The sequence below is a fragment of the Nerophis ophidion genome, linkage group LG26, assembly GCF_033978795.1.
Source record: "Nerophis ophidion isolate RoL-2023_Sa linkage group LG26, RoL_Noph_v1.0, whole genome shotgun sequence".
Taxonomy (NCBI): Eukaryota; Metazoa; Chordata; class Actinopteri; order Syngnathiformes; family Syngnathidae; genus Nerophis; species Nerophis ophidion.
The window spans coordinates 24455756-24479641 of NC_084636.1; the positions used below are offsets into that span (position 1 = coordinate 24455756).

The 23886-nt window shown below is 39.2% G+C and overlaps 1 protein-coding gene across 6 annotated transcripts in view; it reads right to left on the reverse strand.

Annotated features, from left to right (window-relative positions):
* Positions 1–23886, reverse strand: part of tcf3b (transcription factor 3b) — a 72520-nt gene that overhangs the window by 5428 nt on the left and 43206 nt on the right. For 4 of the 6 annotated variants that reach the window (XM_061888792.1, XM_061888788.1, XM_061888786.1 and 1 more), the window contains 13 exons: positions 21781–21827; positions 12670–12769; positions 12489–12589; positions 12285–12378; positions 12149–12210; positions 11996–12071; positions 11714–11775; positions 11437–11634; positions 4079–4187; positions 3856–4003; positions 1062–1115; positions 536–795; positions 173–324 (listed from right to left, as the gene is read on the reverse strand). In XM_061888792.1, coding sequence (XP_061744776.1) covers positions 179–324; positions 536–795; positions 1062–1115; positions 3856–4003; positions 4079–4187; positions 11437–11634; positions 11714–11775; positions 11996–12071; positions 12149–12210; positions 12285–12378; positions 12489–12589; positions 12670–12769; positions 21781–21827 — 1457 coding nt within the window. In that variant the 3' untranslated portion in view covers positions 173–178. The remainder of the gene's footprint in view (positions 1–172; positions 325–535; positions 796–1061; positions 1116–3855; positions 4004–4078; positions 4188–11436; positions 11635–11713; positions 11776–11995; positions 12072–12148; positions 12211–12284; positions 12379–12488; positions 12590–12669; positions 12770–21780; positions 21828–23886) is intronic. The other 2 variants (XM_061888787.1, XM_061888791.1) reach the window with 2 other exon arrangements.

Here is a 23886-nt window from a genome sequence, read left to right on the forward strand (position 1 = left end):
GCAGTTAGCATATCTTCCTACTGTGTGTAGTGCAGCATGTTTAGTTATTCCTTGCCCTCCAGAGATGATCAGTTTAAAAACACCTGATTTCAGGTCCAACATAGGTTAATAGGATTGATTGCGTTGGACCTCAAAAGGTTCCACTGTAATAGTAAGATGTTTTAAAGCCTACCTGGTGTTACATATGACCAACTGGATTGTGGCCATCTCCTCCAATACTAGGGTGGCCTCCTGAGAGCTGCATGGGTGCATCACCCACCACTCCAGACACTTTCTCCTCTTCGCGACGCTTTAAACATGCCGCCTTGGGGTTCAGGTTGCGCTCTGATGACAGTTAGGGGGGAGAAGAAAAATCAATCTTAGTTCAAAAATGTTTAGGTAATTCGTAAATAAGCCAGAAAAGTAATGAATTTAACTAAAATAACAATGGGGGAAAAATTGGTCATTACTTTTTACGAAAATAAAGTGGTAATACAAACTAGTGTACAAAAAATAGTTAATAATGAGGAAGAAAGCAGCTAGGGCGGAGACCAACCTCTGACTTGTTGTTCTAGATTGAGGATGACGTTGACGGCTTGGTGCAGGATGAGAAGTTTGGTCTGAGGCTTGTCATGGCTGAGGTGCAGCTGACACATCCTCCCTAACTCCTTGAATGCCTCGTTAATGTCCCGTACCCGCAGGCGCTCGCGGGCGTTGTTAGCCACTCGCCGTTCCCGCTCCCTCTCCATCTTCACTTCGGGTGGGAGGTCTTCATCGTCCTCGTTGTCTTGGCTGGAGGGAGAAGCTGTGATGAAGCTGTGTGCGGTGGGAAAACATTGAAACAAACCACAGATAGTTACAATACAATTCTGCAAAAAACAACAGAGATTGTGCACCTAAACTTAACGAATCAACTCCACATCTTAAATAGTTCAGGGACTAAACTGGGCTTCAAATCTCATCATATAGGGTAAATGTAATCAATGTTTAAGCAGCGTCACGCTCTGTGAGCACGTGCTTTGCATAAAGTCGCCTAGGAGCCCCACAAAGCACAAGAAATGTTCTCTACTTGAGAAACTTACTCATCTTTCTGGTCTGAAAGGCTAGAGAGAATCTGGAGGGTCAACGCCTCCTTTCTGAAATTGTGACATGAAGGGAAGGGGAGGGATTTCAACATCGTTAAACACCTAACAATGCCAAGCAGGGCCATCAAAGGGTCACAAGAATCAACTCAAATGTTAGATGGATTGTCATCTTCATCTACTGTATAACTTGTGTGAATGTGGAGCAGGGATGTAATGATTACTGTTATAATAATATACTGCAGTAAACTTACGGACAGTTAGCGTTTCAAATTGTAATTTTGAAACCGTGATTGATTACCCCACTTCCAAAACTTAATATACTGCTCATTTCCTGGAGAAGCAGCTAGACAGCTAATCGCTCGCTGGTTTAAAAGGGGAACTGCACTTTCTTGAGGAATTTTGCCTGTCGTTCACAAGTGTTATGAAAGACATTCCGGCGGATGGATTTTTTTCAATGCTTTCTCAATATTAAATTAACGTAAATAGAAGACTGCTTACATACGGCAATAAAATCCGATAAATAACAATTTAAAAAGCGCCAACAATACTCAATTTACATTTCGTGATTTGAATATTAACCAAGTATAAGTGATATTGTTGTTAGGACCGCTAACACAGACAAACTATTCACTTCGGTGTCTCCCTATGTTTACACCATTGAGTGGTCTGGTGCTTTCTCGCTTCCCTGCTCCCTGTAAGTTTATTGTAGATCATAAATCATGCATCCCACCCAGACATGGGACGTCTGGGTAGATAACCTGACAAGTTAGGACACTGACAGCTAATTTAGGACCTGGAACTGGCGAGGACACGACAAGTGTTTGTTCCCCCCCGCACCCCACCCAGTTTCTTCACGAGGATTATGAGATATTCTTCACTTAAATGGTATTACATGAACATCCCAGCAGTCTGCATCCTACTGACAGCAGACCTTGTACAGTAAGTTATGTTTTGTTATGTTTGTTGGCGCTCATGAGATCTGCAGTGTGCAGAAATCAGTGATGTATGCTTAAAACGATCAGAATACATAAATTATAAATCTGCCCATTACTACATTACATATATAGTTACATCATGTATATAAAAAACTAATGGAGGTGTTTGGATGTTTTTATGATGGCTCATAATGATTCCGATTCTAAATTGAACCCCCATGAGCTCCATTGTAAGCAGACTTTTGATCACATTTACTTAAATTTTAAACTACATGTCTTTCATAATGATTGTGAACAAATATCAAAATTCCAAAAAAAGCGCAGTCCACCTTTAAATTCTAACATGAAATCAAAGTGCATTAACATATTTCTCCATTAAAAAACACGTTTTGTCTATCATTAAGAAACACTCCAAAACCAAGACAAATGAAAACAGAAGATAAAAATGTTCAAACACTCAAAAGCAATAATATGGCTCCTAAGAAGCCACAACAATATTATATAGCAAGTATAGTGCGTTTATTTTTGGTGAATACACCTTGGTTAAAAGATTTCAGTGTGTGTATAAATAGTTTGAGCAAATTCAACATCCATCCATTAATTTTTTAAAGCTTGTCTCTCTTCGGGTTGCAGGGGTGCTGGAGCCTATCCCAGCTGCATCCGAGCGGATGGCGGGGTACACCTTGGACAAGTCGCCAGCTCATCGCAGGGCCAACACGGATAGACAAGACAACATTCACACAATACTGTGACAATAAAGATAACCGTGATATGAACTGTATATATTTTTACAACACTAATGTAGAGCAACAAACAGGAATGTCCCAGGAAAATAACCATTTCAATTAGGGACGTCGCAATCCACATTTTTGGCCTCCGATCGGATCTCTAGTACCAATCTGGTACTTGGACGTTATTACAGGTTATGGAACCGAAAGTTTTTTTTTTTCAGGAAACATTGAAACTAACCAAAACACAATACCTTTTTATAGAGCTTATTTTCAATTAAATTTCACATGTGCTAGTGTTGTTCTAAATCCAATGATGTATTAAATGTGTGGTATTGAATGTAACATACAAGTTCTTGAGCAGAATGACGTGGATAGTGTACAATTAAAAAAAAAACTCTACTGTTGGCTCCCATTTAAAAATGTTTTTGTCCTCATTTAAATAATATTTTTGCTCTCAAAACCCACTTGTATGCGGGGAATTGTTCCTCACGGTTGTAAACAATGACAAAAGCGACAAAAAACATTCTATCCACTTTAATATTGATCATATTCTGATACAATATTAGGTCATGGTAGTACTGATATTTGGACTGATCACCCCCACTTTACATTGAAACCGTAGCGGTTAACATGGCTTCTTGTGTTGTCCTGCTTGATGTGTAGCACGCTCGGCCATTTCTCGTCCTCTAGTCTTGCAGTGATACTCCCAGGGGGTGATCAGTGTGTGTGACAATCATTGGTACTTTAACTTAATAATGAAACCTGTAAGAAACCTAGTTTATTTGCTGCCACGGAAGCGCGGAGTAGCAACTTAAAAGCGGATCCACACTGTGAATAGCATTAAAATGACACATTCATTGCAGCTTGTCATTCTCAAATTATATCAAGACATGCACTCTTCCTGGCACTCAAGTATTTCCTGCATGCATGTAAAAAGGAACCTGGACTTGTAATTGTGCATTCCTAATGTGAGTACAATATTTAGCGACGTGAACTCCGGTACACAGTGGTAATGATTATCTGGCTCAGGCAAGAACAGATAAAATAAAATAGGCAAAAATCATCCCAATCCCACATCAGTAATCCTAATGGAATAAAAAAGTTTGAAGAGGCGGCGAACTCTACCTTGTTCGACTGCGCGCCGCTTTGGAATCCTTCTTTTCCTCTTCAGATTTGTCTGCAATAGATGAGTTGTCGTCGTCCTCTTTGTCTTCTCTTTTGATGTCCGAGCTGCTGGAAGAGTGTGAGGAGCGCGTCATGCCGCTCGATAGACCTGTGGATGGACATGTGCGTCTGATGCCCCGCTCATGTAACGTCAATGTGTGAGAAGAGGTGAGATCTAACTTACTGGTGAAGCCTTCAGGCGGGCCGGCGGATGGCGTGGACCCGGACGCGTGATGACCGTGCAGAAGTGTACTGCTGGGAGGGAGGCCAGAGGGCTCTTCATGTTTCCCACCCTATTCATGAAAGTGGAGAAAAAAATACATGTGTATTCAGACCCATTTTGACGTACAGTGCGCATTTCTACATTAAAACTGTTCCAGACACTTTAAAAAAATATTTCACGTTGACAATATTGGTTAAGAGACACCGCAACAAACAGAATAGTGAGTACTTTTTGGCATTTGGCTGTCAGCTATCGTAACCCACCTAATTTTATCCAAGAAGAAAGTGAGGGTAGCAATGAGTGAGTAGTAAGAAATAGTGACATGTTTGCCCGACTATTCATATAGTAATAATAGCTTGGCATGTTTGGTAGCCCGATGATCAGATACTCAGAGCACCGTCTGGTACCACATATATTTTCTTTTGCCAATTGAAAAGCGCCATATAAAAAAACAGCCACATTCAGCGGTAGCCTGTGCGTAATTAAGTGGACCCCCACTTGACCTAATCATTAGGCCTCGGCCAATATTCGATAACTAAATTAACAGACAAATTTAAATCCAAGTCGGTAAGTTTTTCAACAGCATTTACGCTTTTTGATGCATTTGGCAGCTTTTCGTGTTGTACCGTAGCAGAATGAAAAGAAGGGAGTGAATTAATTTGTCCTCATTAAGTGTCTTTGACTCTGTGCAGCGACGCAAGCATAACTGTACAACTACAAACCTCATTTACACGAGTTGGGAAATTGTGTTAGATGTAAATATAAACAGAATACAATGATTTGCAAATCCTTTTCAACCCATATTCAGATGAATGCACTACAAAGACGAGATATTTGATGTTCAAACTAATAAACTTTATTTATTTTTTGGCAAATAATAATTATTAACTTAGAATTTCATGGCTGCAACATGTGCCAAAGAAGTTAGGAAAGGGCATGTTCACCACTGTGTTACATCACCTTTTCTTTTAACAACACTCAAACGTTTGGGAACTGAGGAAACTAATTGTTGAAGCTTTGAAAGTGGAATTCTTTACCATTCTTGTTTTATGTAGAGCTTCAGTCGTTCAACAGTCCGAGGTCTTCGCTGTCGTATTTTACGCTTCATAATGCGCCACACATTTTCGATGGGAGACAGGTCTGGACTGCAGGCGGGCCAGGAAAGTACCGACACTCTTTTTTTACAAAGCCATGCTGTTGTAACATGTGCTGAATGTGGCTTGGCATTGTCTTGCTGAAATAAGCAGGGGCGTCAATGAAAAAGACGGCGCTTACATGGCAGTATATGTTGTTCCAAAACCTGTATGTACCTTTTAGCATTAATGGTGCCTTCAAAGAAATGCGTAAGTTACCCATACCTTGGGCACTAATGCACCCCCATACCATCACAGATGCTGACTTTTGAACTTTGCATCGATTACAGTCTGGATGGTTCACTTCCCCTTTGGTCCGGATGACACAATGTTGAATATTTCCAAAAACAATTTGAAATGTGGACTTGTCAGACCACAGAACACTTCACCACTTTGCATCAGTCCATCTTAGATGATCTCGGGCTCAGAGAAGCCGGCGGCATTTCTGGATATTGTTGATAAATGGTTTTCGCTTTGCATAGTAGAGCTTTAACTTGCACTTACAGATGTAGCGACAAACTGTATTTAGTGACAGTGGTTTTCTGAAGTGTTCCTGAGCCCATGTGGTGATATCCTTTAGAGATTGATGTCGGTTTTTGATACAGTGCCGTCTGAGGGATCGACGGTCACGGTCATTCAATGTTGGTTTACAGACATGCCGCTTACGTGGAGTGATTTCTCCAGATTCTCTGAGCCTTTTTAATGATATTATGGACTGCAGATGATGAAATCCCTAAATTTCTTGCAATTGCACTTTGAGAAAAGTTGTTCTTAAACTGTTTGACTATTTGCTTACGCAGTTGTGGACAAAGGGGTGTACCTCGCCCCATCCTTTCTTGTAAAAGACTGAGCATTTTTTGGGAAGCTGTTTTTATACCCAATCATGGCATCCACCTGTTCCCAATTAGCCTGCACACCTGTGGGAAGTTCCAAATAAGTGTTTGATGAGCATTCCTCGACTTTATTAGTATTTATTTCCACCTTACCCAACTTCTTTGTTACGTGTTGCTGGCATCAAATTCTAAAGTTAATGATCATTTGCAAAAAAAAAAAAAGTTTATCAATTTGAACATCAAATATGTTGTCTTTGTAGCATATTCAAATGAATATGGGTTGAAAATGATTTGCAAATCATTGTATTCTGTTTATGTTTACATCTAACACAATTTCGCAACTCATATGGAAACGGGGTTCGTAGTTAGCTTATAGTAGCCAACTTGGACAAAATGATCACAAAACCAAAGCCACCGCACCAATGTGGGAATATTTCAGTTTAAACCTCTGGAACAAGATGAGCCTATCAACACTTGGTTAGGGTTAGTTAGGGCCAGTTCGCCAAATATGCAAACACCTCGTGTTTGGTGAAAAAGCCAGGTCAGTGTAAACAAAACAGTGCAAAATGGTGTGCGCTCACAGCGAGTGTGGTTAAATACTTCACCAAAGACCTGCTGCCATTTAATACAGTAATAAAACAAGCATTTTTTAAAAAGTGCTGAAATGTTCTCATGTCATGTGGATGTTCCTCACCCGGAATTTTCCAAATTTAATTTAGTTTTTCTCATTACCAGTTAATGTTTGTTTGAACTGTAGTGTTTGTATTGTTACTTTACACTTTTGTTTAAGGTCTGAACTTGATTTTCAGTTAAGTCATGTACAACTCGACCTCTGACTACATGTCCAATATTAAAGTGCAACTTTGTCTATAGTTTATTTAGCTATTTAATGTATTGTTATGGTTGTGTAACCCTATCCCCTCAATATATTTTATTGCTTTTGGTTTTAATTTTCATTCAAATGCAACATTTTTCCAACAGACAAAGTATAATTTATTATTGTTTGTTTTATTAAATTTGGGGTTTTGAATGTTTTCATTCCATTTACAATGTTAAAATACAAGTTTATTTAATTTGAAGGGATATATGTGCATTATTATTATTATGTAGTATCATTACAATAATTTTGAATGTGGTCTCATAAAAGTAATAGTAATAATACTGTTTATCAGCAATAATTTATAGCTCAATCTATCAAGCAAAATTTGTTATCGGCCCATGTCTACTAATCATATACATTTGATCGCTTTTTGTGTGAATCGTGTACCGTGGCGCACCTTCAATAAATGGCCTATTTTAAAACATTGTTCATATATAAGGCGCACTGCATTATAAGTCGCATTGAATAGATGCTACAGTAGAGGGCGGGGTTATGTTATGTATCCTTTAGATGGAGCTGCGCTAAAGGGAATGTCAACAAAACAGTCAGGTCAGTCAAACTTTATTAATAGATTACAAACCAGCGTTCTGACAACTCTGTTCACTCCCAAAATTAATAAACAGCTGTGTTATTATTTTCCCTGATTCAATAAACACGTAAAAAACAGTCTGATACTGTTACGGTAAATCAAACGTTAGTGCACTCACAATATAGTAACACTCGAAATAGTGCAAAGCAATAATATATATCAATAACTCAACGTTGCTCAAACGATAATGTCACACAACACAACAAACAAAATAAACATGTAAAGCTCACTTTATTAAGTTATTCCTCATCCACGAATCCCTCAAATTCTTCTTCTTCAGTGTTCGAATCAAACAGTTGGGCGAATGCGGCATCCAACATGCCCGGCTCCATCTCGTTGAAGTAGTCATTAAACGAGTCAGTGTCGCTGCTGTAAATGTTAAATTCTCTCGCTGCTGCTCTATTCCCGTGTTCTACTGTGTGACTGATCGCCTTGAGTTTAAACTCTGGGTCGTAAGCGTGTCTCTTAATATGAGCCATTTTGGGGTCTTACATAAACACACAGAAACGGCATGCTTCCCGCAGTCATATATCCCAGCATGCACCGCGCGCTTCTTTTAGGAGTGAAAAGGAAGTTGGCGGCTGCTTACCGTAGTTGCGAGACCTCCATCCATCCATCCATCCATTTTCTACCGCTTATTGTGGCTCAATATTGGTCCATATATTAGGCGCACCGGATTATAAGGCGCACTGTCAGCTTTTGAGAAAATTTTAGGTTTTTTGGTGCGCCTTATAGTGCGGAAAATACGGTATATAAAATTACCAAAATACATGAATATTGCTTTATTCAGAGACAAGATTGTACTCATATGAATGCAATTATAGTTCCCCATTTCATACGCACGCCCAGATGCAGGGGTTGCATGAATGCAAACTGGGAGCACGTCTTGCAAGTTTTTGCACTCAATGGAAAAGTGTCTACAGACGCTGTTAAGCATGATAGCTAATAGTCAGTCCTGCATCAGTCCAGTGAAAGTCCAGGCTTCCACACTTATCACCGTTTAATAACATCCCTACAGTCTTTAAACTCACGCCAAAAACTCCACAGAAGCTAAACCATGTTAAACAAAGCGACTGGGTGCAGCAGCTTGAGAAAAGTTGTATTTTTTTTATTTTTTAAATGGTAGCCAATAAGGCAATGGAGCTGTGTGCATATAACCAATGGGTCCTGGTGTGGGTGGAAGCCGTTTCGAGATGAAATATATCGCCAACAATATCCCTCAATTAATTGTGGTAGCCAAAATCGTGATCGAAGTTAAATTATTTATTTGTGGAGCCCTAGCAGGTATTACACAATGGACAAGGATGTCTTTCCCATATTTTTTTCAAGCCGATACTAAGAACCAATAGGAGGTTGCCATTTGTGATATCTTTATTACTTGGGAAAATGGGTCATTTTAAGTGCTGCCAATCAATCTATACCCAGGTGCATGCCAATATATATATATTTTTTATACGTATATTCCACTGCAGCTAACCGAAACCTGGAAGTAAGAAACTCGAAGATGGCTTTAACAAATTATACCTGTACATTTGTCCCAACCAATTATGACATCACTACTATGGTAGGGCTAACACAAGGGTCGGCAACCCAAAATCTTCAAAGAGTCATATTGGACCAAAAATACAAAAACAATACGTCTGGAGGAGCAAAAAATTAAAAGCCTTATATAAGTCTTCTAATTAAGGCAACACATGTTCAAATTAAATATTTATACTACACGTTTTTGCAACATAACAAAACATTACTAAAACGGAGGCTTGTCAGAGGGTGAGGTTACTCCTGGAAATTACTGGCTTAGAATGGCCAAAGGTATAGATGTGTGTGTCCAAGTTAAGGGAATGGATTTATTGTAATCTTTGCAAGGTCGGTAACGTTTGCTGTGGCCTATAACAACATGACACACAAATAACTATCAGAAATGCAGCCAACATTACATACACATAATGTCTCATGAGCCTGAAAATATAGACTAAATACATAGGACATAAGTAAAGGAAATTAACTAGCTCAAATATACCTACAAACGAGGCATAATGATGCAATATGTACATACAGCTAGCCTGGATAGCATGTTAGCATCTGTTAGCTTGCAGTCATGCACTGACCAACTATGCCTCCACACAAGTCAATAAAATCAACAAAAGCTCTCCTTTGTGCATTAATGCACGGTATAAGAAGTTTTGTGGACAAAACGAAGACAAAGAAGAGTGGCATGAAACATGTTTTCTGTGGCAGTGTCGAGAAAGTTGTACATGTAAAACTATGGTCTCTTCTAGGTCAGCCAAAATTAGGACAAAACGGCGCTTGCCAAATACTCATCAGTTAAGCATATTTAAGTTAAATAGTGGAATTTCGAACAATTCAGAAGGTTTGTGTCATGTTTGTCCTACAAAAAAAACATTTTTTTCCCTTTTTCATAAATTTTTGAAAAATCCCAGGGAGCCACTCTGGCGGCAATAAATGCAGCTCTAGAGCCGCGGGTTGCCGACCCCCGGCCTAGAATCACATGTCTATAAATTAGTAATGAAGATTAAATCCTTTATTCCAGTGTCCCCCCCGTACCGGTCCGGGACGCATTTTTGACGGGGACACAGAGAAATGTTAAATGATTTATAAAGAACCGCATTTTAATCTGAACTTTCGCTTGACCCAGTAGACACACCAATAACAAAAATCCTGAGGAGGAGGTTCCTATTTGGTATATCTTTATTACATGGGTCAATGAACATTAATAAACATAAAATGTAAATGTGCCCGATTGTAGCCAGAGGCTAAATTTCCATCTGCAGTCCCTGACGGGCTGATAGTATATACTATATAAAAAGGCTATTCAACAACATAATGAAGAGGGCCGCAGTTTGAAGAATTAAATCAGTTATCTGATGCAATTTTTTAAATATGTTATTGGATTTATCAGTGTGACGTTACAGTTCCTAATATCAGATGGATAGTTATGGGACCACTATCATATGTAGTATATACACAGTGCAGTATGTGTGGTGTATACGCAACTGACTCTTCACAAGCAATAACCAACAGTTGTGGAGCCATCAACACAGAAGTCTAAGTAGTCCAAATAGTAGAAGTCTAAAATGCTTGCAGTTTTAAATCTGTCCGCCAGATGGCAGAAGGTAAACATATTTGTCTCTACTTTATTCTTCCACAACCCTTTTCAAACACACAAAAATATGTTTTACTTTATTTTGAATTATTTAAATAAGTCATATAATAAATACTACAATATTGTTCTTAAGCAACGCACAAATCACCAATTACTAGGGGTGTCAAAATTATAATTTATTTTTTTTAATCGCGGTTCTTATTTGTAATAATTCTTAAATCGATTTTTATTTTTGATCCGTCCAATCCAGTCACTAAGGCAAATTGTATTGTTGATGTAGATGCCCATATCTGCTGTACAGATTTACTTTACAAAAGCGAAGTGATGGATATGTCTTTTGTAGCGTTATTTTTGTTTAACTTTATTATACGTATGGGTAGAATTTTATTAAGCAAAAATAGTTTTCTTTTAAAAAACACAGAAATGTATCAGAGCTGTTTATCTATTTCATGGAGAAATGCAGTTAATCATAAAACTGGCAACCAATGTTATTAAAAAAGTCTGGATTTTTTAATTGAGAATCATTTTGAATCAAGAATAGATTCTAAATCAAATAGTTACTTCCAAGAATCGAATTGTGTGGTGCCCCAAGATTCACAGCCCTACCATTTACACAATATAGCAGAGCAACAGCATCCTTAAAGAAAGAATTTTCACAATCGATATGTATGTGATAAGCTATGACAGCAAGTATGGATTTTCCTTTCTCTGTGTTATACAACACATAGCTCCAATGGAAAAACAGTGGTACGTAGCTCACCATAACAGGATGTCTGTTGCTGAGAGCAAGACTCGCGTTAGGGAAAGCTGGAGAGAGGACTCCAAGGCCCCCGTTGTGGACCGCGGACAGCAGGCTGTGCATGTCGGAGTGGGCACCGTCTAAGCCGGGGCCTTGGCCAACAGCGTGGTTCCGCAGCACATGGATCGCCTCCTCCAAACGGTCCTCCATTTTACTCTGCTGGAGAAACATTGTTATTTTCATGGAAAATTCAATAAACCAAGCACAACAATATTGCTGTTTAGGTGTTGGAGCATACCAGTGCATGAGGTTGCCCTTCAAAACTGGGTGTGGTTGGTCTTTGCCACTGGGACTGAGCTCCTGCAGAAAAAAAATATTAGGATAGTGGTAAATGTGTTTACTTTTCATGTGACACCTGAGGGAGTTGCAGGGGCATTTCTGTGATAACGTTTTAACATGCATTTAAGGTTACAAGGTTTAAATCCATGTGTGTCCAAAACAAGGTAAACATCTAAAGTATAAATTCACACAGTATGTGCTGGCTTAAATTATATGAATGTACAGGGCAGCTGTACTTCACCTGTAATACCCTGAGGAGACCCTGGAGTTGACGGAGCTGAAGAGAAGTTATTACTATTGTGGTCCGATGGATAAATCTGAAAAAAATCAATGACAATATTTGTTTAAATAAAGCTGGAGAAGTACAGTGAGTCGCGGTAAAACAGCAACTCACCGAAGCAAGAGCCTTGCCGATTTCGTCTCCAGAACTGCTGGCTGTGGTGGCCCTGTTGCCTGCTGAGAAATTAATACAGAAAGTCTCACTTATGGAGGCTTTAAACAAAAATAATAAATATTAAGGCAAGTCTTACTCATGATGGCCTCTCCATTAATGGCGGGCGTGTGGTTGTAGGTGGTGGGGGCGGCGTGGAAGCCGTTGACTTCGCTGCCATGCAGTGGATAGTTCTGTGGAGACAGACAGTGCATGTCAACATGGCCAAGAAGGAAAACATGTTTTAAAGAGGACAGATAAGTGTTAGAAGATGAGCATGATCCTCCAAGTGTAACCAACCCACCATTCTGTCTTGAGGGTTCAGTGATGAGAATGAGCCTGGTGGTCCGATGTGAGGAGAGTTACCCAGCATGGCTGAGTAGCCAGAAGATGACCAGGGGTCGTCTGCACAAGCAAATGAAGATTAAGCTTCATACATACATATACAGCACAAATATGCAAATTCATCAAAAGTAAACTATTGCCTTGCATGTAGAAAGAGCCTGGATATACAGCGCCAGGCTTACCGCCAGGATAGCCGCCATTGTCCCTGGCATATTCATCACTGGATGTAGATGCATACACCTAAACAAGCATACAAACATTGAGTAACAGGCTCTTATTATTTCATGTCTCCACAAGAACAATATACACACACACACACACACACACACACACACACACACACACACACACACACACACACACACACACAAACACACACAAACACACACACACACACACACTCATACATATAAGTATATATATATATATTATTCCCCTTGTGTTTAAAAATGGTTTCATCCTGTGGCCACATGATGGCGAGAGGGAGTCTAAAGACGCCAGCTCCTCCCGCTTGTGGAAGAGGCACAGCGGCCATGGCACGCTGGGCATGGCGAAGGCTCAGATCCCTGTGCACAGCGAGCATTTCCTCTTGCTCCCAGGACCCCAGTGACATCATGAAGGCTGGCCAGCAGCCCCTCCCCAGTAACAAACACACACACACACACACACTGTACCGTGCATACAGTGAGCCAAGGCACAGACCCATACACATGCCTGCCATTCTCTTTAAAGGGTTGAGTTCCGGAGTGGAATAGAAACTGGCAACCATGATGAGAACTACAATTCCATACACATTCTTTATATGGCTTACAAAACTACATGCAGCTCTCCAATTCTTCGTACACATGAGGAGCTCCAGTTTCTGAGACCATCCGCTACCTCTCAGTCCGCCTCTGTTGCACATTGCAGACAACAGGAAAAAGAAGAATGGGGCTACGCTGCAAAGAATGTGAATCCAGAGATGAGATTTTTTTTCTGTAATTTGATTTAACAGGGAGAAGTGGAAAGGGAATGGAGAGATGCACTTCTAATTACAGAGCCATCTGCCTGTTCCTGGACCACATCCAACTCCACAGGCAGCTGGGCTGAGGAGAAGAAGCAGGGGAGGTGGGGTGGAGGGAGGGAGGGCGGGTGAGCGATGGGGGCTGGGATGCAGTCGGGGAGAGAGAGAGAGAGAGAGAGAGAGAGAGAGAGAGAGAGAGAGAGACTGTGGTGAAAGGGCGAGAGGGACGATTCAGGGGAAAAAAATAAGGACCTTGATGATTTATGAAATGGGTAGATAGATAAGGGTGTTGAGTGAGGAAGAGGGGGCAGTAGAAGGCAATCTAAATGACTTAAAGCTTGATATGGTCAGGGGAGTGTGAAAGAAATGAGGGGATTTAACATGATCGTTGTTAATTCGAGGGAAAACATGACTGGCGATGGCTTCATTTAACAATGGGCTTTGAATTGTTCTTTCATGAGGAACAATGTCGCACGAATCCTGTTGCTCTAGATGGGAACGGAACAACACAATGACTGGCGCTGCGGCGTAATTCTATTCTCAAGAAGAAAAGGGGATTTCTCAGGTAAAATCCTCAACTAATAAGGGTTTAATGCAATTTAGGTTATGAACGCGCAAAGGCCTCGATGCCACGGCAGAAGTGGATGCCGCTTAACTTAAAACTACGCTCAAAGTACTTCAATTGACCACGCTGAATGTTGTGGTTAGTTTTATGGTCCACAAGGGAATAGAGAAGTTCCTGCAACTTCCTTGGTTGACAAAAGGTGCATTTGCAGTATGCATCAACAGGAAACATCAGGAAGCTTCTTGGAATCATGAATGGCTTTGTCCACCGATTTGTTACATCCAAATAAATAAATAAAATCTACTCAAAGGGGTGTCCACACAAGACAGGAAGAGAGGAAGTGTGGGACCACAGGATCATCATCATCGGCAGTCATTAATCTGGGCTCAGACAAGGGGGCTCAGAGGCCTCGCAAAAGCACCGTGCCTCACAACTGGGTCACTCACAGGGGGAAAGCCCACCCAGACCATCATGTGGTGAGGCGTAGTCGCAGGGGCCGGCAGAGATGGGGGAGGGGATTCTCACACTCACATACAAACATTTCATCGTTTGCACTGAGGCCATGCGGCCATCCTTCACACTGTAGGAGAATGACTGAGGTTCAGACAGTGTGAAGAAGAAGGGGGGTTTCTTCATGTTCACACTTGCAGGAGAAGTGTGTACATACGGTGGTCTCAGCAGCCACTTCAAACCGCCAGCACCCACAGGTGGAGGACTTGGGAGGGTCAAAACCTTAGCAAACACGAAACCAAAAGCAAATAAGGTTTGGATCCAAATTTAGACTTCTATAGTCCAGCCGATCCACAGTCTCTTAATCAATAGGATAGGTTGTACCTTTTGCAAAAACTGTACAAAATCTGTACCGGTTTACACTACATTTAAGCTCATGCCACATTATGCATACATGGCTATGCAATTTACGAATTAGTCAACCATAAAATGTTTGTAGCACTGACAAAACATCACATATACACAAATTCTTGTGTCACCTTAGAACAAGTAAATAGGGTATTTGACACAGCAATCATCATTAGGGCTAAATTAATTTGAAAAATAATGTAATTGTGATTATTTTTTGATATGTGATCATATTTTTTAAGGTAATCTTCTCAAGTATTTCAAACCGGCAATAAATCAATCTGTATTATAATAATCAATATCAATGTAGACCTTGGTGACAAATCAATTGTATCGATAAAAATAAGTTTTTTTGTTGCAGATGATTGAAAATAATTTTGTGCCAGTTAGGGCTGTACGGTATACCGGTACTAGTATAGTACCTCGATACTAATGAATCATATTCGGTACTATACCACCACCCCTCACCCCCGTCACATCGTGTCATTGCTGGTTTACGAGCAGACAAGCATGTTTGGTAGCAAACAATCATGAATACTTACAATGCCTGTAGACAGAAAAAGGAGAACAGATGCATTTTGGCTTGAAAAACTAACATAAAAGGTGAAATTATAACACTGATACACCCTCAGGAAGAGGTGCTTTAAGACATGCCTCGCTAGCTAGCGGTGAACGTCCATACGCAGTCTGCAGTGTTTTAGTTACTTCTAAATCACTAATCCTAGTCTCCATGGCAACAAATAAAAGTAAATTTCTTCCAAATATTATCCCTGCAGGACGAGGAATAGCTAAACATGCTTCACTACACACCGTAGCTCACCGGCGTCTAAATGTAAAAACGGCATTGGTGGATCTACACCAAACATCCATCGAAATGATACCAAGTACAGGCACGTATCTAGTCGATATTACTTTGATTACGTCGAAAATTTTTGGCATCACAATATCTTTCTTTTTTTTCACATTTATATTATGTTTATAAACTCAGGAAATATGTCCCTGGACACATGAGGACTTTGAATATGACCAATGTATGATCCTGTAACTACTTGGTATCGGACTAATATCCAAATTTGTGGAATCATCCAAAACTAATGTAAAACATCCAAACAACAGAAGAATAAATTATTACATTTGAACAGAAGTGTAGATAGAACATGTTAAAAGAGAAAGCAAGCAGATATTAACAGTAAATGAAGTAGATTAATAATTCATTTTCTATCACTCGTCCTTAATTTCGACAAAATAATAGAATGGAAAATGACAATATGTTACTACATATGGCAATGGACTAAATTAGGAGCCTATGTTTGTTCACTTACTAAGACAAGTTGTGTTGTATGTTCACTATTTTATTTAAGGACAAACTTGCAATAAGAAATATGTTTAATGCACCATAAGATTTTTTTTGAAAATAAAGACAATAATGCAACTTTTTTTGGTCCCCTTTATTTAGAAAAGTCCCGAAAAGTATTGAAACATTTTTGGTACCGGTACCAAAATATTGGTATCGGACAACACTAGCGCAATACTAGACAATACTTTTTGCCTTTGAGAGCTTCAGTAACTTTGTCATCCCCCGTCATTTCCTTTGCAGCGATTCACACACAGCATCAAAATAAGCTACTGCTACCACGAACGAGAGCGACAAGTTTGTTCCAAAGAAAAGAAAAGTGTCGGCAGTGCCTTGGAGTCACGGCAACAAAAATGGAACAGGTAAACAGCACGGTGCAAAAATTGTTAAAGCCAGCAGTAAAACAAACTTATTCCAGCATCTGAAAAACAGGCCATCAAGCCAAGTGGTGGAAATGCAAGTATTTACGAGGCAAACAGGACAACAAACAAACAAACAAACTCCCGCTCAAGTGCAGCTTACTGTGATAAAACCCATCCATCCATCCATTTTCTACCGCTTATTCCCTTTTAGGGGTTGCGGGGGGCGCTGGCGCCTATCTCAGCTACAATCGGGCGGAAGGCGGGGTACACCCTGGACAAGTCGCCACCTCATCGCAAGGCCAACACAGATAGACAGACAACATTCACACTCACATTCACACACTAGGGCCAATTTAGTGTTGCCAATCAACCTATCCCCAGGTGCATGTTTTTGGAGGTGGGAGGAAGCCGGAGTACCCGGAGGGAACCCACGCATTCACGGGGAGAACATGCAAATCCACACAGTGATAAAACCATTTACCAAAACAATTTATGATTAGAAAGGAGCATGATGGCATATGACTACCAAAGCTAAAGATTTGGTGCTCATACTTTGGAAAATCCTGTTTGTTTACTCTCAAAGTTGTAGTTAATTATTCATCTGCATACGATGTTAGATATATATATATATTCTTTTTAAAAACCTATTCTATTCAAGACAGAAGATGAAAGTTTGCACTTTATTGATCTCAATGTTAGTTTATTCATTTGCATGCATTGTGGAATGCTACATTTTTGTTTACAAAACCATAAGCTCCTAATTCAGTTTTTGAAATGTATTCTAAACAAAGTGCAACTTATTTTTGTTCTAAGTCTTTAAAAAAAAGGTTTACTTTGCTAAGAGTAAAATGCAGTATGTGTTCATGCCATGTATTCTGTAAGTTGTGGCATTGTTTGGGCCAGTCCCAATACACCCCCTCGCCCTACTTTTTAGCCCAATCCTTGAATTGTGCACGTTCCCGTTGGGGTAATGGTGTCCCAGTTACTCTTTGCATATAGAGGTAGTGGGCATAACGAGGGGTAGGGGGTATGAATCTTGCCCTTCAGAGTGAGGGATTTCAGATGCTGAATATCTTAAGGGACATAAACTATTCCCCAATTTCTATGCAAGTTATACAGTATATTAGGTTAGAACGTTAGCCAGCTAGCGACACAAATGTTAGACTAAAATACAGACAAAAACCTTGCAAATATAAAAACTAAACGTTTACATAACTTAAAAAAACCTCACAAGGAACAGTTGTCAATTGCGGCTTCTTCTCCGTGTTCTATTTTGTTTATTCATCAAGCAAAGCATGATTAATGATATAAAAAAATAAAAAATAAAAAAATCCAAACCGTTAGCTCCATTGCTGCTGGGTTTGTTGTTGCCGTTGTTGTGACTACTGATAAATTGCAGTGTGGCGGTTGTTGAGCCGAGACATGTCAACGCGCAAATAGAGTGCATACAAGCAGAAACATCATGGAAAAAAACAGCAATTCTGCTGGTTAAAAAAAAAGAGGGTACATGAAGCACAATATGGAAGTATTTTGGCTTCAAAACTAACGATAAACGTGACGCTTTAAACACAGAAGCACCACGCTGCAAGCGCTGCTTTAAAACATACCTCACAAAAAGTTGGCAAGACAGTATTACCACCTTTTCTTCCAATTTAGGTAAATATTTACATAAGCATTCAGATCTGCAAAAGGAGTTTTAAGTGTGACAGGTAATGCAGTTAACTACACAGCTGGTTGGCTTGTTGCCAATTATCAGTGGAGTCAAACCCGCCCACGTAAGGTAAACTAATGCAAGTGAATTGACTGAATTTCATACCAAATTCCCACTATTTCATTTATCTTTAAAAATGTATGCTTTACCGGCTACATGTCTTATCTGTGTACTTTTAGCCACAATATTAACTTTAGTATTTACTAAATATTGTATATTCTTTTAGCACAAATCAAAATTGGCAACCATAAATCATGAAGCATTTAATATAATGTCACTCAATGTTTCTAATCTATTCTAAATCATAGCAGGCTATATGAAATATGTAAAATTGTTCTTTGAATGCAAGAATAAAAGCCCACTGCATTTAATGTACTTTAATATTTACTTTAATCTTCTAAAATTGTTATATGAATGCAATGTATGATTAATGTACAGTTACATTTTCTGTTAAAATAAAGCCAGTGATTAAATTATCTGTGGTCCCCTTGATTTTGAAAAGTATCAATACACATTTTGGTACCAGTATCAACATATCAAGAAACCCCCTAGTAGCATGTATTTATGACGACGAATACCATAGTTGCTTACATGCCTGGACGTGTACACTATGCAGTGACGTAGCAAGTGGTGTCCCAATTCCAAGGACAGATTACAAAGCTCTACCCTTTGTTGCTTTATTTCCACGGGGTAGTGGTAGTGGGTGAGGGCTAGTAATAGTGAGTGAGGGCTTGTGATAGTGAGTGAGGAGGAGCATTGGGATAGGGCTTCTGTCTCCTTTTAAAATACTACTGTTTAGGGATGTGACAGTATCAAAATCTCACTATGATATTATCACAGTATTAAGGCCACAGTACGATATTATTGTAGGTATACAGTATGTGAAAACGTACTATATTATTGTGGTATATGTCAAAAATAAAAATAAAATAGACAAACGTGCCAGTGTGTAAAATGAAGTGGCAGGAATGTTAAGGATAAATTATAAGCACACAATGCTCAAACGTTCTAATCATATTTATTAAGACAAATGTGTATTTTTAATTGCAAAGAATAGTATAGGAACATCCATGATTCCAAGCAAAAAAAAAAAAAAACTTAGTTAAATGTCTAAAGGGGAACTGCACTATTTTTTGGAATTTTGCCTATCGTATACAATCATGAGAGAAAAGAACACGTGTTTTGGGGAAGATTTTAAAGATGATAAAAAATGCTTGGAAGATGCGGCTAATAGGAGTCATTAGAAGTGGGGTAAATTGATTTTTAGAAGCATCACAATTCGGACACGAACAATTATAGAATCAATCAGTAAACGTCAATCAATCAATCTATTTTGTGTAAATAAAGTAATGCAAAGAGTTCTATAATTTGGCTGACTGCAACGAGCCACCTCACAGAGAGATCTGACCAGAGTTCCTTTTTTAATGGCCACTTTTTGTCCAGTTTTACACACATTTTCATTGATTTAATAAATGTGGGAACTGTTTCTCATTCCAAATTTTTTTTTTTTAAGTTGCAAGTGACAAATGGAGGTAAAACTGCATAAATATACATAAATTAAATATGCCTTAATAATTATTTTTACTCAAATCGTAGCTCCAGAATTGTAATCCTAATCAAAACGTGAGGTGCCCCAAGATTGCCACCTGTAGGATTCACCGTTGCAGCCTTCAAAGCCCTCAAACAACTTCAGAATCCTCCATTATCGTTTAATATAAACACTGCAAATCTATATGTAATGTACTAACAGACACGTTCATAACAATATATAATATGTACAATAAATATCTTGTTTTGATCATTATAATCAGATTTTTTCAGCGCATTGATTTCTGTTTCTGTAGCAGCGCAATTCTGACTTCTAGCAACAACTGTGTGTCCTACTTCCGGAAAAACAAAGACTTGTGTGTGTTCTAATCACGGCAGATTTGGTAACAAACCAAGAAGCCTATTTTTGGACAAATGAGGGTTCACAACATTATCTTTTTGAATCTGAATATACAGAGGATGAACTACTACTTGTAGAAGCCAGCACGAAGGAAGAGCGAGACTTTGGAACAGACCGAAGCCGAGAGTGAGGTAAAAGTGACTCCAAGTTACAAACTATTTGAGTTATGTTGCGAACAAAAAGACAAACAAACCCGGGTGAAAACATTACCCCTTTCTGCGTACCAAAGCACTACCTTCGTCAAGGCAACACGGGTCACGGAGAAGCGCATGGAGATAATCACTCCAAAAAAATATGAGGAGACTGAAAACTACTTGATACATTCTCAAGCCATCCATCCATCCTTTTTTCCACTGCTTGCTTTTCTAGATGTAGCACAGAGGCTGGAGCCTGTACCAGCAGCACTCGAGCGAAAGGCATCGTACACACTGGACAAGTCGCCACCTCATAAACAGTCATCCAGAAAACATATTTGAAGCCAGCAAAGCCAAACATCAGTTTGTGGGGTATTTACATTATTAAAAGTAAAATTGTTAGTTTTAAGAAACAACATATTTTGGACTGATATAAACATGTCCACTGTGAAGGACACTGCTTGTCAGAAAGTAAAAGTTGAAACATTAGTGTTACGCTGGATGTTTACGTTTTCACTTTAAAGACATGCAACTGTACGGGTAAGTTATCGTCATAGTGGGAGGTGTTCATTACCGTACCAAATAAAATAACCAACAACTATCAGTATATTGTTCAGGTGTACTTGTATGCATTATGTGAAAGCAGCAAGGCACAGAAGCTGCACTATGAACAAAGAGAGAAGCATTTGCCTGGCCGAGCAGAATGAAACATGTGATGACAATTAAAAACTTGAGATCCTGTGGTGTTGAAAATGAACTACAGTATCTTAAACAGTGCAGTGAGGCCGCATGGTAATTACCACACAAAACTACAAAGTAAACACTCGATAAAAAAGGGGAGTGATGTGGGCAACTGCCGATAGGCTGAGAATATAAGTCAAAAATCTAAACATGACTTGCATTTACAACTATGTGCGCTCCCCATCGCACACAAGCGCCATCAGCTGCTGGAAATTCTGGGCATGCTGACAAAGACCTGGTACAGTGACCCTTTGTACGGCAATGACACAACAGGACTACACACAGAACTAGGGAATGTTACAATTAAATCAACACAGAAATAAGGCACTTTTCTGCAGAGCCACACTGTTATGAAGGGGTTGAGAATAGTGTTTTGATTGTGAATGTAGTAGTTGAGCTTGATATATGTCGATGTCCGCTCACTGAGGGTTTTTACCAGTCCGTCACAGAACTGCCCAAGAGCAGTGGAGAAAGCAATCTGTGTGTGTGTGTGTGTGTGTGTGTGTGTATGTGTGTGTGTGTTTGTTGAGTGAGAAAAAGGGACAGGAGTAAAAAAACAAACAAAAAAATCTTACCGAAGAAGGAAGGCCAGGGGGTTTCCGGATCTTCTTTGGCTGGGAGTCTACATACATGCAGGCAGAGAGAGAGAGGGAGACAGAGAGAGCAAACAATGAAAAGGTAAAAAGTGAGGCAAAGTGCAAGCATAAACATCAACACAGATGCAACATTAATCTTCAGGGGCCTGCAAAAATGGTAACAATGCAGCATTGCAGTGTGTGACACCAGCCTTTATGCGTGTGACTCTTAAAGAAAGTCAAATGATGCGGTGCATTCATTGGTGCGTGGCTAAAAGACTAAAATATTACAGTAAAAAGGGAAGTGAGCACAGTACAATTTGTGCATCTAAGTTTATATGCAAGTTTTTTCTCTTAATCAATCCAGAATTCAAAGAGCTGTTAACAAAAATCTACATAAAACACCCCCAAAATCATTAAAAAATAACCCCCATTAGACATCATAGACTTTTTAAAGGTGTTCTAACCGTGAGGTTAGTCTCTGAAGCCTGTCTCAGTAAAAATTGTGAGGAATTTTTTTTTTTTTGGAACTTTCAGGTTTTTATGATATCCATTCATCTAGCCGTTTTCTTCTGCTTGTCCCCCTCAGGGTCACGGTGGGGTTAGAGCCTAGCCCAGCTGAACTCACGCGGAAGGCTGCGTACACCCTGGACAAGTTGCCACCTCATCACAGACAACCATTCACACACACATTCAAACACAAGGGCCAATTTAGTGTTCAATCAACCTGCTAAAAAAATTTGCCATCCTTAAGGATATGACACCAGCAGTGACCCGGACCTAGGTGGATGAGCCCACCATCTTCGCTATAAACTTCAAATAAGGGCCAAAGCTCTGTCGACTGTGGGAGCTTTGAGTTCGGTAATTTTATCGTTCCTCAGCTAAATTGGCTATTTCCCATGTGAGTGCAATATCAGCACTAAGGATCGACAGATTATTGGTGCCATCATTCAGCATTTAAAACATATCAATATTGGCCCTCTTATCAGTAATAGTCTATTTATACACATATATACTGGTGTATAGTATTTAAATAATAAAAATAGTTATAAGTAGAGAGTAAATTAGTAGTAATAACCAGATCTCCTTTCTGTTAAGTTGCGCTGCGATTGCCAACCCCCTTTTTCTCCTTTTCCTTCGTCAGAGTGCTTACATGAACTTGTCAGAACTTCCATTTTTTAATCAGGAAATTCCCGTTTTGTCCTTCCTTCCTGTAGTCTTCCTCCTGTTTTGTTCTTGGTACGAAAGCGATAGCACAACAAGCCTCCATCCGCAACACTCACAGCGTGCATGGGCTCAATAAAGGAGCGCGGCGAGTTTTTATGTTTCAGGATTTAATCGAATAGCACGACAGAGATGGATGGACATAATGACAGAAAATATATCTCTGCCAAAAATGCACACTATGTGCACATTACCAAATAAGAGAATTATATATATGTATATATATATAACAAAAACAAATAAGCAGGCAGCAGCTCATTTCTGTAACATTGAGGAAGACATTTTTAGCCAGCTTTAAAAATGTGTCATGCAAATGAAGGATCCCAGAATTATTTTTATTCAAATGTTTAATATGAAATATATGATTTCTAAATATTGAAATCATACCTTTTAGAAATTAATTGATGTAAATTGTGTTACAAATCGACAACAGTAAGTGAACATATGCATTAGTAGTTGCTATGAAGTGGAAAAAGGATAGGATTAAATAAGCGTTGCTTCTTCATATTCCTTTTCGGGCCTGTTGTAAAAAGCGATGAAAATGTGTAAACTATGTGATGTATCATATTGAAACTGTATACATGTTCAAAATAAATTTGAAAAATTCCGTATTTTTACCAATTTCCAGGAGATTTCCTACATTTTGAAATGCAAATATTAATGCTGACACACGTAATAAAGGTGTTTGTGTTATCCTCTGAATTATTTTGCTGGTAAATTAACCACAACATTAACGCCGCACAAAACATTATGTTGCTACTTGTCCGCCATTTCCTAAAAAAATAAAAATAAAAAAATAAAACGACTTAAAGGGGAACATTATCACCAGACCTATGTAAGCATCAATGTATACCTTGATGTTGCAGAAAAAAGACCATATGT